An 18,060-nucleotide genomic window follows, 5' to 3' on the forward strand; every position below is an offset into this window, starting at 1 on the left:
GGCTAGTTGGTTTCAGTCCATGATAGAATGTGTAAGCGGCGACTGAACAAGGACGTAGAAAGAAGCCAGCACAGAAAGACAGCGCTGCATCTGTGTGTCTGTTTCTTCCTACATCCTCGTTCAGTCACGCTTACAAAATCTATTATTGTTAATTTATTTAGTGAGCGAATGTTTACAAGTTTATACGGCCGCTTAAACTAATATGCTTACTTGGCACAGATATGCACTAATTCCCTATCGCAATCGGTGCTTCGCCTTTTGGCCGAAACGGCGAATTTCTTTGGTGGTTGCCGGCACCTAAGGTCATGCTATACGCGAGACCTGCCTTATAAAGCACGTACCACACTCACTTGGCATTGAGTGGTGTTGGTTAGCACTGTTAGGGGCAACGTTGTGCGTTTATACCAAAAATCGAATAAAGTCGCGAGGAGGATGGCCACCGCAGCAGCTTAATTTACAAAACACTGCAAGCGTGAGACGAAGGACGCCGCTACGGCCGTTTTTCGTCCAGTTTCAATTCTCGCGTCAGCAAATTATTTCTACAATTCAACCAAACATAAGAGCTATCTTATCTCATGGTTTCCATGGCTACAGTGTAGGTCACATACGATCGCGTGTATTATATTTAGTAGAATATTGAAACACTGCTGATACTGCTATTGTCTGCACTTGATCAAAATTCGAGGAGGACCGCTTGCCTGTTCTCGGCGTCGACGGGAACGAAGGGGTCTGACCGTGCTTCGTTTCATCGAAAGGTTCTTCGGCGAGTCCGGTGAAGCCCTGGAATATAGCGCCGTTTGCAGGTGGCCGATTAAAGCGCAACGCGCTGGGAGGACCGCACGTCCAGAAGCCGAAAAAGAAACGTTTGTTGCTGATACGCCAATACTAAGCAGTTCGGACCTCATCACTTGTGTTGCTGTATGGGTGCACATATAACACTATGTTGTATGAACAACCAGCTTAGTAAAATTAGATAAATAATGTTATACATCACAAGTAGTTTAAATGGTGGAATGTTTCAGCAAGGTAACCTTTATATAGTATAATACAAAGAATTATGTGTAGCCTTAATACTTTACGCGTAAGCGTAACTGCTATCTCGTAAAATCGGCGGTGTTTGCCTGAAGCCGCGAAGAAAGCGAGCGAGACGGATGCCTGGGCGTCCATGCTGGCTCACGTTTGTCCGCAAACTTCTTTGCACATCTAATTAGCACTATGGGCAACTGCAACACAGGAATTTCAGGATAAAAATTGCTAAGCGTTCATAATACTCTTTTCATGCAACACTTCGAACACAGTCTGACACGCATGGGCCTTAAATTGGGCTACTGAAATGTTTGCTATTAATGAATAACGAAAAAGAATTATGAAGAACCAACCCCGCTCGCTATTCAAGAATGCATTGGGCATGCATTGGGAAGTTGTTATTTGCATGACTGTATTGGCACCCTGCTATAAGTGATGCTTCCCCTTACCACCGCACCTTACACCTACGCGGAAGCCAGCCGGTACTTCGAGTGCCATTTCCACGAGCAACGTGCTCGGGGCCCCATTCGGCGTCTGTCGCCGCCTCTGACCGCACACGCCTGGACCAGAGGCGCAGCGTCTCAGCGACAGCGTTTCGAAGCGCCAGCTGTCATTAGGGAATAATGCAACAACGTTGCTTTTACTACCGTGCAACCATGGGGTACTTAGCACTAAGGCCCTCGCAGCGGTACCGCCATAGTTTCCCACGGAGCCCTGCGCGCGACCGCGCCGGCTTTATCTTGAAAACGATCAGCTTTGGGGGCACTGTCTAGGTGAGCCGACGGCTCGTAGCTTTGCGTGCGCTGTGTCGTCAGGTCGCAGTTTGCGTTGAGGTGATAGCAAGCGCGAAGATCGCTTCGATCGCGGCTGCCGCCGCAATTTCTGGCGGCAAGCGTTTTGACATTTATTCTGTGCGGTTTTAGAGCGTGAAGTGTTTGTGTTTGCCTGTGTGCGCTGGCCCAATGCTAGGTAATTTACATAGTTACAGAATGTTTACAACGGCGCCTTCTACTCCGGTGGTTGCTTCGTATATGCCGCGGCCACACGAGACCTGTCTTGAATACAGTGAGTGATGCGGACATTGTAAGCGTCAAGGCGCACCGAGGGCCGATAGCGTCGTGTGCACTACAGCACCCACACGCCTGTGCTTAGCTCGTGTTCACAAAGTGAGAGGCCACTGTAACATTTTTCGAACAAGAATAGACCTAGCAAATATAGACATACATATAGACACTGAAATAAATATTGCCTTTTGTTGTATAGTATTTTCGTCGTGAAGAATCATTGGCGTTGTTTATTCTTAAATTTTGTTGATGAAATTTTAAGAAAATTGTGCTTAAGAATATCTTGAATGTTACTTACCGGCGTTTGCATCTGGTTGCTGCACGAGTGAGAAAAATATTTCACATCAATTGAATGTAAGTATTCAGTCACCGAAAATAAGCTAAATGCGAAAGACATAGCATTTTAGCGTTCTGTAGTTATAGCAGAGACAAGATTGCTGTTAAACATGTCGGCCCGGGGTTGAGACGTAAGATTATTCGGCCTCAATCTTCCTTTCATCAAGATTTAGCTTACTTTATCTAACGAAGGCGTAGCATATTGAAGAGTTATTCATATTATGTAGGAAATGTCAACTTTCAATGTGGCGGTACAAAGACATGCAATAGAATCATTTCAAATATTGTCGTTCGTACATGGCATGCAACCATACATTGGGCCGAAAAAAAAATAACGTAGCGATGTGAAGAAGTATCGTTCAGGCCTTCAAGCTTTATAGATCGAAGTGGTAGCAGCCTGAAGAACCAATTAGTATATGTTGAAACTGAGATCATTCAGCGCAGTGTACGAAGTATAAGATAGAATCATGTCAAAACATTTTGTCTTTGCTTACCCCATGTCCTGCCGTAAATGGGCACTGCGAAATAAATTTGTGATGTTAAGAAGCAGCTACATTCAAAATATGGTATATTTTAAATCGAAAGCGTTAGAGGTTGAGGTATTTAGGCATTGCAGGTAATATGAATATTTATTGCAGTTGTGGAAAATTAACCTACCGCGGAATCCTACCAAAATATTTTGTCTACGCTGACCGTGACACTGGGCCTCTTCGATTTGCCACTTCTTACTACCGGCGGGATGTAAGAGTCGGCTAAAGCGCCTTTGTTTTTCTCAGGTTGCTGCGCCTACCAACGCGCGACGCACTTCTGCCGCGCGTTAGTTTTTTTCGGGATGGACAATTCTGCCTACCCACAGAATGCCAGAACCGACCAGAACGATTGCGGTGCTGCTATTCTTTGGAAGTTCTTTGGCTTGCAGACGACAAAGAGAGGCTACGAGCGCTCGCCGCCATCTTTGTTGGGACATGTCGGAGTGCAACGTTGGCGCTTGAGGACTTTTCCCTCGCTCAGCCAAGTGGCCTCGGTTTACTTCGGATTGCACTATTGCTAGCGCTATCTGAGTTTCTAACGCACTGTTCCGTACGAATAGCGGCGAACCAGTCGAAGCATTCTTTTGTATCTGGGTGTGTGTGCGTGTGTGTGTGTGTCCCCATAATGGCTTGTTCCCTGCCGTGACGACTGCACCACGCTCTCAGTCAAGCGTACATGCTTTCCGCACCGTGTCCGGCACAAGTTGTCTGGGAAGTCATAGATGCTTATTCCCACAAAATGTAGTCCCTTTTCGGTCCGTACACTGTAAAATAACTTACACACCTATAGTGAAAAAAGGGTGTAAATGCGTCTATAACTCACACCCTTAGGGTGTCGGTTATAAAAATAACACCCTAAGAGTGTGAGTTATTGACCCATTTAAACCCTCTTCCGCTTTTAGGGGTGTTAATTATTTGACAGAGTTCTGTGCTGGTAACCCTTTCACATCTTTCGGGTACATGCGGGGGTATCTCCTTTTTTGTAGTTAGCAAAGGTGTCGCAGCTAGACCGTGTTCGCTCCGTCTTTTCGTCATATGCTTGGGTGGGATCTCAAACAGACGTATTCCATCTACAGGTACTTGATTTTAAAGGAATGCCCTGGTTGAGTAATGGCTACACGCACATTAGGCTATGGCACTCACGATCGTCGAATACATTTTAGCCCGTTTTGCCAGTGAAATGTTCGCTGATCACAGGCGGCGTGCCTTTTCATGCGCCAACCGCAGCTCCAGCTCCTTCAGCACAGGCGTAGAAGCAACAAACCATCTGAAATAGAATTCAAGTATGTCGGTACGAAATTTTCTGGGTGTAAGACGTGCCCAACATGATGCTTTCTTGTGTCTTGTTAAATGATGACCAAACGCCAACGCATCAATGTTCGCCAGTCACCGACGTGATAGCTGCGAGCAGGCCTCCTCGGGAGAATGATTTCGCGTCTTGGCATCGGACACGTCAGAGGCCGTTTGTAGCGCTGCACAAATTGATGTGCCCGGTGCACGTCCTGCGTTGAGTCGTGCGAGCTCTCGAAAAAGTGACTGTATTCCCGAATGCAACAATACATTTCCAAGCTGGCAACGCACAAATGGGCCGACTATGCCTAGGTTGCACCAGCCTGCGTAAGGTTACGTTTATCCTGCGGCCATCTGTCCCGGCGTTCAATTTTGCAAACCGCGGGTAGCTTAGGGTTGTCTTGGGATCTCAGGCCACGTGATTCCTATCAGAACCTGAACTAGCTGGCTACCGTCTGGCTGCCAGAACTCTGAAAACCGAAGAGACCCACTGTCAACATTTTATGCTCTGGTGAAAGAATAATATACGATGGAACGATGTCATAATCTTTCGTCCAGGCTTACCAACGGGCTGCTGTAAGTTGGCTGCGCAATAAATATTTGGGCAGTTAGAAACAATGTTCCGAACGTGTAACTTTATAAATCGAAGGCGCAGCAGGTTGAGGTATTTCGGATGTGCAGACACCGTTAACGCTTAATGTAGCTGGGCAAGTATACTATACGTTGGAACCATGTCAAAATATACCGCCTGCGCTCACGCGACGGGCTACCCTAAATTGGCCGTGCAAAATAAATTTGGGGCTGTAAGAACTAATGGGGTTTGAAACGTGGAACATCACAAATCGAAGGCGTAGCAGGTTCAGCTAATTAGGGTGTGTTGCCACTGTCAACATTAAATGCACTTGTGAATACAATACAATAGAATGATCACAAACATTTTGTCCGCGCTTACCCGGCCGGCTGCGGTATGGTGGAACTGCAACATAAATTCGGGAACTTAAAAACAAATTATCTTCAAAACATGGACCTTCACATATTGATACTTGCTACATTGAAGGTGCAATCTGGCAACTATCAACACTTAATGCAGTTATGGAAGAAATTGTTTCTGGTAAATATAGCCAAAAAGTTAGAAATCAAGTTGGGAATGTCAGACATTATATCGAGGTCATATCAGCTTGACAAGACAATTAGAGGTGCCAAATATTATTGTTTCTTAACCAGCGTCCTGCCGTAGGCTGAGTATGCAAAATATATTTGTAAAGTTAAAAAAACACCTCATTTTGCACTTTGAAGAACTAAAATAAAATGTATACGAGTGGCGTTTATTTGAGCTGTTCGAAAACTTAGGCTGCTTTGTGAGGTGAGCTTCACGGTTGGCAAAATATCTTATTAGATCTATTTATATTTTATGGGTCAATGTAATTTATTAGTTTCAGAGTACTTACATTTCTCCTAAATGTGTGTGGTTGATCAAGCAATCTAACTCTTCGAGGAGACGACCACTGGAGTATTCAAGATATAGAGTAGGTTCAAACAGGAAGGAAAATGCAGTCGAAGGCGATAAGAGTGTAGGTGGTGTCATGAGATTAGGAAGGTCTCAGAAATAGGATGGTGTCAGCTCACGTAAGACAGCTGTCGTCGGTTATCACACAGGGAAGGAAGCATTCGTCATGCATTGGACTTTAGGTAAACTGATGATTATGATGATGCCCAATGGCAAATTCAGATTTTCAGGGCACCTAAAATAAAGTATATTTTTTTTTTTGCTCACGCACATTCTAAGCACCGGATAGTTATGGAAAGCGGTGACTAAATTTCAGCCTATTGTTCTTCTAATAAATATTGCGGTTACCGTCAAGGAATGTGGTTACCTTGCTTGAGAATCACTGTCTATTCGGTACGCTTTTCATGTTCGCGATTGGAAGTGGTTGTAACGGCCCGTTTTTGATGTTGGTTTTCGCGCGTTCAAAAGAACAGTGGTGAAGCCACCCTCGCACCGAAAGCGGAGCGTCGGGGTCAAGCGGATTGGCAACGCAACCAGGCGGCGAGCGCACGGGCCTGTTCAGACGGGACGGCTTGTCTGGCTGCCCGCTCAGAAGGCAGATAATCTAGCGCTTTTGCGGGGGACGTATCGCCATCTCATGGCACCAGTCGTCCACCCTCACCACTCGCGCGCCACCATTTAACCATAGAGAAAGAAATTCAAAAAGAGGGGACACTTTTCAAAAACTGGCAACAGGAAACACATCACGCCTAGTTTCAACACCATCCGTTAGTTGACCCGAGCATCAGAAAAAAAAGAATGTGAAATAAACTTCGAGACAACGTTTCATTGTTTCTAATTTTTTTTATATCTCTGGCGGGCGGAAAAAGAGAAAAATTGTTCCGCGAGTGATTGGGCTCGGAGCCTCATTTTGCGCACGCTTTTATCCACCTGGCGAGGAGATTTTGCCCGGTTTCCACTTGCCCGCTTGCCCACTATGGCAATTCCGCCTTCAGTGGGAACGTACTTTAAAACTGATGGTAGCGATAAAAAGGACGGACACACGATGAAACGACGACATGACCACGAGGAAACATTTCGTCGTCTTGTTCCCACAGTCCGTCGTCGTATTCCGTCGTCGTTCCCCTGTCCTGCGGCAAGTGCTATATCGGGCAGACGGGGCGTTGCCTCAATGACCACTTAAGGGAACACTCTCAAAACTTAACAAAGCAAGGCGAACTTGCGAATTTAGTTTCGCATGTGATGGTTTGCGAGTGCGTGCCACGGTTTAAAGAAGCAAAGGTTCTGGGCAGAAGTGGAAGCGCTAAAGCTAGAGTTTTGCAGGAAGCTTTCCACATCCAAAAAAAGGCGGGTCTGTGCATCAGCGATGTTTCAATAAATTTGTACTCGGCTGAGCGCCCACTTCTGGGGAAATTTGAAAAACCGTAACGTATGGCTTTTCTTCAATTGGTCATGTGTCCACTTCTTGCTGCTCGTGTGTTTTATTACTCCACTCCGCGTGCATGTTTTAGATATTGCGATAAAGAAAGCTGGTGCAGTTCCCTTGTGCGCATGTGATGTGATTCTTTTAAATGTAGAACTCATTCGAAAAATAAATCAGTTGTCAGTAGCGTTTGCTCGTCGTCCTTTCGCCTTTTCATGGTGTGTCTGTCCTTTTTAGCGCTACCATCAGTGTTAAAGCATGCATCAACAACTAGCCCAGCACCAAGTTTTATTGAAGTGGGAACGTGCTTTTAAAAGCTGTGGATTCAGGCTGCTGAAAATATCGGAGCGATTTTTCACGGATGATGAGTTAATGCACGACGCGTCTCTTTCTTAAATTAACTCGACTCAAAAAGCAGCACAGAGAAACACGTGATGTTGGTTGGCGTTCAGGGCATGGAATCAAAGAAGCCTATCGACAAGTGCGTCAGGGTAGAAAATGAAGAAAAAAGGGTTTATTTAGCTTAGTTATACGGACCCAGTAAGGAAGTCCACTCCATGCAGGAGCTAGTTAACGTCTCAGTTCACATCAGGACCTTCTGTCCTCACTCTCGGAAAGTCTCTGCTTTTGGTACCATCGTCTTCATTAGGCGAGTCGACCAGGCAATCCGAAGACTGTCCAGCAGCAAATTACCATCTTCGACTCCGTTTCAATACCATGCCCATGCTCACCATAACCCGCCGTAACTCCACTTCTGAAGAAACTGCTTTAGAATCTGTGGAACAAAATCAACCGGCAACACCCATTTTGGTGGTCGTTGCCCCTGCCCCTTACTTCTTCACTCAGTTTGCCAAGTCAAGGCCGGCTGAGGGCCTTCGTGGAACCCTGCAACAGCCAGTTTACACGCTGTCTTGATGGCATGATAAGTGCCGAGGTATGAGTGGTGATTTCACTCGTCTAATTACCAGCGCCTATCAATTCGTTGTCGTGGTTCCCTCCCTTTCATCCTTTTTTTCTTGTTTCCAGTTGATGGTGGGGTAAACGCTTTTACTTGTCCATGCCGCGTTGACGTCTGGATAGGAGGTGCGGTGGTTTGACACGTGGCAATACGTTCAATTAACACCCTTGCTGGTGTTGTGACGTAACACTCATCTACTTGTGGGCTGAGTGTGATTGACCGAGCTGCGTTTGGCACGCTGCGCTGCGGAAAGTCTTGTTCGGCTAATTGAGCTTGGCTTAGGTTTGTCCTTTAGTGTCGACTTCAATCGTAGAAAAACAACAGTAGGTACTCTAGCCAAAATGAGTTGGTCCGCTCAAGCAGCGATGAAGTTGACACTTCACGTAAGCAGGAGCGAAGTTTGCTAAACTTATAATTCAGATTAATGGTATGAAAGCAGTACTTATTTTAACTCGTTGGGAAAATTTGTTACGAAATTTGCCGAACTGTGCCATTCGAACCAGGGCCTCTGCTATAGCTGTCACTGCTCTTTTTATGACGAAGTGCTGGCTTTGCGCACAAACTAGGATCGTTATTTCAACAGCCGCACGGCTTCTTGCAATGTCCTTGACGCCTCTGATGAGAACTCCTCGTGCCTCTATCACAGTTCTTGTAGCATCAAATGCAGCTCTTCGACGCATATGCGCCTGCCTCATGAAGGAACAGGAACGTAAGCGCAGGTGCTCGACATTGGCTAGTGTAAGCAGATCAGTAGTGGGTATAAGATAATCACTCGTGACTGCGACAGTGTCTGCGCAGCAGTTTTACCATTTGGGCTACGCTTAGCGGAGAGCTTGTCTTAGTACAACAGCTAGCCAATTTCTAGTCATGGCCGAGCAAAACCAAGTGGAAGTCACAGAGCAAAGGATTCTTGTCTTTGCAACCTTTGTTCATTTCTGATTGGGGTAATCTTCTGAAATAACACTTACAAATGATCTAACGTTTCCCACACAGCTCCGTTTCCTTCGCTTCGCATTTTAGGACTTTGTGCGGATGCGGGAGCACGATGGTCTACAGCACTTTAGCAGAAGTGTTTAATTGGGATGACGTGATTTTTGGTGCTCACTCGGCGCTAAATGCGGAGAAGCATTCTTTGCCTCTTCTAGTGACTTTGTGCTAGGTAGCTAGGTACTGTAGATCTTGCAGCATATACGATGCTCTACGCCTGAAGGGAATAGAGTGACTGCGCGGAATTCAAAATAGAGTACAAGAGAACACCAAAAAATGTGCGATAGATTTCACGTGGCGTGCTACTGAAGTTATATAGACAGTGATAAAAAAGTTCGGGTTCTTCTTCACCCTATTTCATGTTTGATTGAAGTGGTATGATAGGCTAACTAATGGCGCAAAAGACTACACATAATTTATTCCACGCTAGAGTGATTACTAGAGTCACAAGATGCATCTCCTGTATTCATTCTTGAAAAAAGCCTACGGAAGGGTTCGCTGTACAATTTGCTCAGCTCAGCTGTTGAACGTTCAGGGGACAACAACCGTTTGGAAATTTTATTGTCTGAATTAGCCGATGACCCCTATAGATAACATTAACATATGTTGCAATTTGAAAACAAGCTTTCCATTTCTGCAGTAATAGTGTTACAAGCAAGTTGCTTTGAAACACTTATTCAGTATTAAATATAACAGAGCCGTCTTCGAAAGATGTTCTGGAAATGTTTACAACAAAGAACAATACCGGAGATTGCTGCACATTACCTATATCACTGCTACGACGTACAACTTAGTCGTTGATCATTTCTCTGGAGGAGCCCTTTTAACGGTCCACGTCCACTACGCCCTTCAGAAGCCGGGTGCGTGTAAGAAAGCTATCGGCGTGTCTTTTTTCTTGATAAGAGCGCACTATAAAGTTACTCAAATTTATTTAATGATACCATTCCTTATTAGTGGTGCGTAGTCACAACAATGGAACTCTCAAGCTTTCCGAGAAGATAATCTTGGCCAAACAAACAGTACTATCACAACGAAGTCAAGACGGGCTACTCACCGTTCAATCCTGTCTTTTCAGGCGCTGGAACCCAAGGCTGTTTCCAACAAAACTGGTGGCCTGACCATTTCAAGCGCTCACACTTGGCATTGCATCCAAATATCTTGAGCAGATCTTCATCCTTCTTCAGTCATGCTCGTGTATTCGGCGCGCACATGGAGATGTGCCGAGTGCGTGTTAAATATTGAAGTAAAGAGATCACTAAGTTGATATCCAATGATATTTTCAGCTCGCGCGCATTTTAGAGATTGCCAAATGTTCTCGCCACGTCCTGTTTTTCTTATCTCGTGTGGATATTTTAATGTATTTAGAGCTAAGCTACTCTTAGGTTAAGACTTGTCAACTTTGAGACATAAACGGGAACGTTTCATTATTCCAGAAGAAATATCAGTTACACTAATGAAAAGTAATTATTCTTAATACATTTAGCTTCCTGTTGGCAGGCGCTCGTTCCTTATGTGAAGTCACAGACATATTAAAACTTGCCTGATGGAATCATTTACATGTGTGTTCTGTTCTTTCACTACTTTTTGCTCATTCGTAATTAGGTTCCCTTCTACTTTTTCTCGAAGAAATTACGAATTCGGACTAATACTAATAATACATCATCATCAGCCTGGTTACGCCCACTGCAGGCCAAAGTCCTCTCCCATACTTCTCTAACAACCCCGGACTTGTACTAATTCTGGCCATGTCGTCCCTGCAAACTTCATAATCTCATCCGCCCACCTAACTTTCTACCGCCCCCTGCTACGCTTCCCTTCCCTTGGAATCCAGTCCGTAACCCTTAATGACCATCCGTTATCTTCCCTCCTCATTACATGCCCTGCACATGCCCACGTATTTTTGTTTATTTCAACTAAGAAGTGATTAACTCGCGTTTGCTCTCACCCAACCTGCTCTTTTCTTATCCCACAACGTTACACCCATCATTCTTCTTTCCATAGCTCGTTGCGTCGTTCTCAATTTATGTAGAACCCTTTTCGTAATCCTCCAGCTTTCTGCCCCATAGGTGAGTACTGGTAAGACACACCTATAATACACTTTTCTCTTGAGGGATAATGGCAACCTTCTGTTATTATCTGAGAATGCGTACCAAACGCACACCAGCCCATTCTTATGCTTCTGATTTTTTCCGTGTCGTGATCCGGATCCGACGTCCCTACCTGCCTTAAGTAGATGTATTCCCTTACCTCTTCCAATGCCTCGCTACCTATTGTAAATTGTTGTTCTCTTCCGAGACTGTTAAACGTTACTTTAGTTCTCTACAGATTAATTTTGAGACCCACTCTTCTGCTTTGCCTCGCCAGGTCAGTAATCATGCATTGCAATTGATCCCCTGAGTTCTTCAGAAAGGCAATGTCATCAGCGAATCGCAAGCTACTAAGGTATTCTCCATTAACTTTTATGGCCAATTCTTCCCAATCCAGGTCTCTAAGTACCTCCTGTAAACACGCTGTGAATAGCATTGGAAAGATCGTATCTCCCTGCCTGATGCCTTTCTTTAATGAGATTTTGTTGCTTTTTTTATGGAGGACTACGGTGGCTGTGGAGCCGCTATAGATATATTTCAGTATATTTACAAACGGCTTGTTTACACCCTGATTCCGTAATGCCTCCATGACTGCTGAGGTTCCGATTGAATCAAGCGCTTTCTCGTAATCAATGAAAGCTATATATACAGGTTGGTTATATTCCGCACATTTTTCTATCACCTGATTGATAGTGTGAATATGGTCTATTGTTGAGTAGCCTTTACGGAATCTCGCCTGGTCCTTTGGTTGACGGATGTCTAAGGTGTTCCTGATTCTATTTTCGATTACCTTTGTAAATAGTTTGTAGGAAACTCGCAGTAAGCTGATCAGTCTATGATTTTTCAAGTCATCGGCGTCCCCTTTCTCATGGATTAGGATTATGTTAGCATTCTTCCAAGATACCGATATGCTCGAGATCATGAGGCATTGAGTATACAAGGTGTGCAGTTTCTCACCATCCTTCAACAAATCTGCTGTTACCTGATCCTTCCCCCGCTGCATTCCCCCTTTGCATAGCTCCCAAGGGTTTCTTTACTTCTCCCGGCGTTACCTGTGGGATTTCGAATTTCTCTAGGCTATTCTCTCATCAATTATCGTCGTGGGTGCCACTGATACTGTACAAATCTGCATAGAACTCCTCAGCCACTTGAACTATCTCGTCCATATTAATAATGATATTACCGGCTTTTTCTCTTAACGCATACACCTGATTCTTGCCTATTCCTAGTTTCTTCTGCCCGGATTTTATGCTTCCTCCGTTTCTGAGAGCATGTTCAATTCTATCCATATGATACTTCCTTATGTCAGCTGTCTTGCGCTTGTTGATGAACTTGGAAAGTTGTGCCAGTTCTATTGTAGCTGTAAAATTAGCGGCTTTCATATATTGGCGTTTCTTGATGAGATCCTTCGTTTCGTGCGATAGCGTACTCGCATCCATCGACTTCTATTGCACACTCCCTAGTGATGCCCATAAGATTGTTGTTCATATCATGAAAACTAAGGTCCTCTTCCTGAGGTAAAGCCGAATACCTGCGCCACTAGTAGCACCGCCCCGCAGGCGTTCCGCCGCTGCGCAGCGCGGCGTCTTTTCGTTCCCGCCGTTTGGTTTGATGTCACCCGCGTTCCTCGTCGTTGCGCTCGCCTGCGCTCGCTTCGTCAGCCGCGTCGCATGCCTGATAACTTGTCAGAGGATTCAAAAGAAGAGCTCGCGTTCACCTCAACCAGAGTTGAGGTGGTAATATGGACGGCGATAATTCTGATAAGCAGTAGGAGGCCTGGAATCGACATCGGAACGAGATGAAGAGGAAATGAACCGCCCAGGAAACAGACGAACACTGCGCCGAACGATTCGCTAACGACGCAACATAGCTAGACAACCAGACTAACATGGACTTGCAATCAAGATTAACCAATGCTAACTATGCTATGCCTTAGCTTTCGCTACATATATCCTGGCATAGCCGAGCTAAGCCACTGCCATTTTTTTGCTGGAGTAGTTGTCAATATGAAGTCGGTCCTGTGGAGACACGGCAGATAATATTTTTAACATGCTCGTTGTGATAACATCTGGACCTGGAGCTGTAGCAGGTAGTAGTGTTACAGCGTCCGCAAGCTCTTTATTCCTTAATTTATGAAATTGTCCCCGTATGCACGTCTGACAAAGTCGAAGTGTAGCTGAGCTGAAAAACGCCTTTCGAATCCCCAGAAAAAGTTTTCGAATGATTCTGATAATCTATAAGGTGATACGATTACTGTATCATTATTTGGGGGCGTTTGTATAGCCTTGCGAAAACGAAGAAACCAAAAAGCTTTTTTGAATGCCACTCTTCGATAAAAAAATAACGTTCTTCACGCAGTTATTCTTTGATAATGAAACTGCTCGTTCAAACATAGCTGCAGCATAAGTATAGTTACTGCAATTTGTAGGGCACTGCTTAAGAACTTTCGTTCGCTCAGCCTTTCGATGTCTGTAATCGGGTGCACTGTCAGAGTAAAAGACAGCCAGAATTACCTTTTGCTGTAAATATCCAAACTCAGAGTTCTTTAGGGTACCTTTCAAAACCGAGCAAAGGTTCATAGCTTTAGTGTCTCTTTCAAATACCTATTAAAGATGGTAACGTGAGTTGTAACATTCGTTTTAACTTGTATAGTCCACAGAAATGTGTACTTCTTTATGGAAAGAAATTGAGGAGCAGACAGTATCCAGTATTATAGGATTATTATAGGACGGTGAATAGTACTTGTGACGTCGTCAACAACAGCCCAAGATGAGATTGATAAACCGGAGCTATAGGAAATGCTAAGCCAAAAAATATCATGCATGACATTGATGAGATTGATAAACCGGAGCTATAGCAAATGATAAGCCAAAGTATAGCGCGCATGACATTGGAAAATAGTTGCAATTTTACAATTTAAACAAGTAAAATTGTTCAAAGAAGCCTAATTTCACAAATGTTTCCGAGGTGCATCAGTGCGAAAACCACATGCAACATGATGAGAGTTAAAGTCACCCGCTAACAACGTGTTCTTTTTGCAGTATGACACGGTCAATTCAAGCATGCGGACATCTTGTATCCCGGTAGAAAAGTAGGTATTCATTACACAGAGCGATGCGCAGCCCGGAAGAGTTATTTCTAATATTAAATTTCACATTCACGCGACATATATCGATATAAAACTTTTCCTCTATGACATATTTTAGATGAAAGAAACGATGCTAATCCTCCAACACGGGAAGGCGTATTTAATCAAAAACAAGAATACTTTTAAAATAAAAATCTTGGCCAGCTGTCAACCAAGTCTTGTAATAGTATGATATCGGGAATAGGTTAGGATACGAGATACGATAAATCTTTAGTGACAGAAAGTATATTACTTGAGTTCCAAGGCTGTTTTTTTATCTCTTTGATATTGCGTTTCATATATATGCTTTCACGTGTTATTGTTCTACTAGGCCCTTTAACGCTAGAACGTCATCTAGTGAGGCGAGTCTAGCAGTGCTATTAGAGGAACTAGAGGGCAGTAAATGGGATATAGTAGGGCTCAGTGAAGTTAAAAGGCGGAAAGAAGCATATACAGTGCTAAAAAGCGGGCACGTCCTCTGCCACCGGGGCTTAGTGGAGAGACGAGAACTAGGAGTCGGATTCCTGACTAATAAAATATAGCTGGTAACCTACAGGAATTCTATAGCACTAACCAGAGGGTGGCAGGTCTCGTTGTGAACCTAATGAGAGGTACAAAATGAAGGTTGTACAGGTCTACGCCCCTACATCCAGTCATGATGACCAGGAAGTCGAAAGCTTCTATGAAGACGTGGAATCGGCGATGGGTAGAGTGAAAACAAAATACACAATACTAATGGGCGACTTCAATGCCAAGGTAGACAAGAAGCAGGCTGGAGACAAGGCAGTGGGGGAATATGGCATAGGCACTCGGAATAGCAGGGGAGAGTTATTAGTAGAGTTGCGGAACAGAATAATATGCGGATAATGAATACCTTCTTCTGCAAGCGGGTAGCCGAAAGTGGACGTGGAGGAGCCCAAACGGCGAGACTAGAAATGGAATAGACATCATACTCTGCGCTAACCCTGGCATCATACAAAATGTGGACGTGCTCAGCAAGGTGCGCTGCAGTGACCATAAGATGTCAAGAACTCGAATTAGCCTAGACCTGAGGATGGAACGGAAGAAACTGGTACATAAGAAGTCAATCAATGAGTTAGAGGTAAGTTGGGAAAATAGAGGGATTCAAGATAAAGCTAGATAACAGGTATTCGGCTTTACCTCAGGAAGAGGACCTTAGTTTTGAAGATATAACCGACAATCTTATGGGCATCACTGGGGAGTGTGCAATAGAAGTCGATGGTAACTCCGTCAAACAGGATACCAGTAAGCTATCGCAGGAAATGAAAGATCTCCTCAAAGGTCTCAAAATTAATCTGTAGAGAACTAAACTAACGTTTAACAGTCTCGGAAGAGAACAACAATTTACAATAGGTAGCGAGGCATTGGAAGAGGTAAGCGAATACATGTACTTAAGGCAAGTAGGGACGTCGGATCCGGATCACGACACGGAAAAAATCAGAAGAATATCAATGGGCTGGGGTGCGTTTGGCAGGCATTCTCAGATCATAACAGCAGGTTGTCATTATCCCTCAAGAGAAAAGTGTATAATAGCTGTGTCTTACCAGTACTCACCTACGGGGTAGAAGTCTGGAGGATTACGAAATCGGTTCTACTAATCGATTACTAATCGGTTCTACGCAACGATCTATGGAACGAAGAATGATGGGTGTAACGTTAAGAGATAAGAAAAGAGCAGATTGGATGAGAGAACAAACGCGGGTAATGACATCTTTGTTGAAATAAAGAAAAAGCAATGGGCATGTGCAGGGCATGTAATGAGGAGGGAAGACAACGGATGGTCATTAAGGGTTACGGACTGGATCCCAAGGGAAGGGAAGCGTAGCAGGGGGCGGCAGAAAGTTAGGTGGGCGGATGAGATTAAGAAGTTTGCAGGGACGACATGGCCAGAATTAGTACATGACCGGGATTGTTAGAGAAGTATCTGAGAGGACTTTGTCCTGCAGTGGGCGTAACCAGGCTGATTATGATGTAATAATAGCATTAGTTCGAATTCTTAATTTCTTCGAGAAAAAGTAGCAGGGATCTTGATTGTGAATGAACAAGAACTAGTGAAAGAGCAGAACACACATGTAAATGATTCCATCAGGTAAGTTTTGATATGTCTGTGACTTCACATAAGGAGCGAGCGCCTGTCAACACGAAGCTAAATGTATTAAGAATAATTACTTTTCATTAGTGTAACTGATATTTCTTCTGGAATAATGAAACGTTCCCGTTTATGTCTCAAAGTTTACAAGTCTTAGCGTAAGGGTAGGTCAGCGCTAAATACATTAAAATATTCCCACGAGATAAGGAAAACAGGACGTGGCGAGAACATTTGACGATCTCTAAAATGTGCGCGAGCTGAAAATCTCATTGGATATCAGCTTAGCGATCTCTTTACTTCAATATTTAACACGCACTCGGCACATCTCCCTGTGCGCGCCGAATACACGAGCATGACTCAAGAAGGAAGAAGGTCTGGTCAAGATATTTGGATGCAACGCCAAGTGTGACCGCTTCAAATCAATTGGAAGCATCTTTTACAAAATTGAGATGCCGTATACCTCCTCTAAATTTTTACTTACACAGGTCTGGTCTCACGATGTCCCCTCTATGTTCTTATTGCAGTGCACCTGAAACTATCAAACATTATTTTCTCTCATGCCACCGCTTTCTAAGACAAAGAAGAATGTTAGCATACTCATTTACCAAACTTTGTCTATCACTAACCTCGACAAACATTCTTTCTTTTGGGGCAACTTCATTGGGAACCAGCCACAGGGATGCTTTTCTTGCTGTTTACAATTTTATTAGAGAGACAAAAAGAGTACCTTGCTGATTTTCTACAATTATCCATAGTTCTATTACTTCATTTCTTCACGTTAAGTTATTTTGTTCTTACCATTCTTTCCAATACTTTCTTACTAAATTCTAACCACGTTCTTAATAAACTTCTTAATAAATAAACTTTCTTAATAAATTCTTACCAATACTTTCATTGCAAGTCTAAATTACAATTCTATTGTCCCACGCTCCACTATTCAAATCTAGTTTCTCTATACTTCGAACCTTACGGAAAACCGCCTGCTTCTTGGCCAGTGGCCCATAATGTTTACGCGCCACTGTCTGGGACAGAAGAAGAAGAAGAACAAATGGTCAGGCCAGCAGTTTCGTTGGCAACAGCCTTGCGTTCCAGCGCCTGAAAAGACAGGTTTGCACGGTGAGTAGAACGTCTTCGCTTGGTTGCGATAGTACTGCTTGTTTGGCCATGATTATCTTCTCGGAAAGCTTGAAAAGTTCCATTGTTGTGACGACGCACCACTAATAAGGAATGGTATCTTTAAATAAATTTGGGTAGCTTTAGAGTGCGCTCTTTTCAAGAAAAAAGAAACGCCGATAGCTTTCTTACACGCATCCTCCTGCTGGAGGGCGTAGTGGACGTGGACCGTTAAAAGGGCTCCTCCAGAGAAATGATTCACGACTAAGTTGTACCTCGTAGCAGCGATATAGGTAATGTGCAGTAACCTCCGGTATTGTTCTTGGTTGTAAAGATTTCTAGCACATATTTAGAAGACGGCTCTGTTATATTTTATGCTGAATAATTGTTTTAAAGCAACTTCCTTGTAACACTATTGCTGCAGAAATGGAAAGCTTGTTTTTAAATTGCAACGTATGGTATTCTTATCTATAGGAGTCATCCGCTAATTCAGACAATAAAA

General features: G+C 43.9%; 3 protein-coding genes across 9 annotated transcripts in view; 2 read left to right on the forward strand and 1 right to left on the reverse strand.

Moving 5' to 3' along the window:
• Positions 1-10,289, reverse strand: part of LOC135914271 (uncharacterized) — a 37,522-nt gene extending 27,233 nt beyond the window's left edge. The window contains exons 1-5 of the mRNA XM_070524646.1: positions 10,176-10,289; positions 5,199-5,222; positions 2,921-2,944; positions 2,389-2,407; positions 699-780 (exon numbers count right to left, since the gene is read on the reverse strand). Coding sequence (XP_070380747.1) covers positions 699-780; positions 2,389-2,407; positions 2,921-2,925 — 106 coding nt within the window. The 5' untranslated portion in view covers positions 2,926-2,944; positions 5,199-5,222; positions 10,176-10,289. The remainder of the gene's footprint in view (positions 1-698; positions 781-2,388; positions 2,408-2,920; positions 2,945-5,198; positions 5,223-10,175) is intronic.
• Positions 1-18,060, forward strand: part of LOC135914272 (uncharacterized) — a 106,522-nt gene that overhangs the window by 35,983 nt on the left and 52,479 nt on the right. The window lies entirely within an intron of this gene.
• The window catches only part of LOC135914292 (uncharacterized), a 29,586-nt gene continuing 29,021 nt past the window's right edge, over positions 17,496-18,060 (forward strand). For 3 of the 4 annotated variants that reach the window (XM_065447074.1, XM_065447076.1, XM_070523539.1), the window contains exon 1: positions 17,502-17,561. The gene's annotated coding sequence lies outside the window, so the exon portion shown is untranslated. Of the gene's footprint in view, positions 17,562-18,060 lie in introns of all 4 variants that reach the window. The other variant, XM_065447075.1, reaches the window with a different exon arrangement.

The sequence above is a fragment of the Dermacentor albipictus genome, chromosome 8 (genome assembly GCF_038994185.2).
Source record: "Dermacentor albipictus isolate Rhodes 1998 colony chromosome 8, USDA_Dalb.pri_finalv2, whole genome shotgun sequence".
NCBI lineage: Eukaryota > Metazoa > Arthropoda > Arachnida > Ixodida > Ixodidae > Dermacentor > Dermacentor albipictus.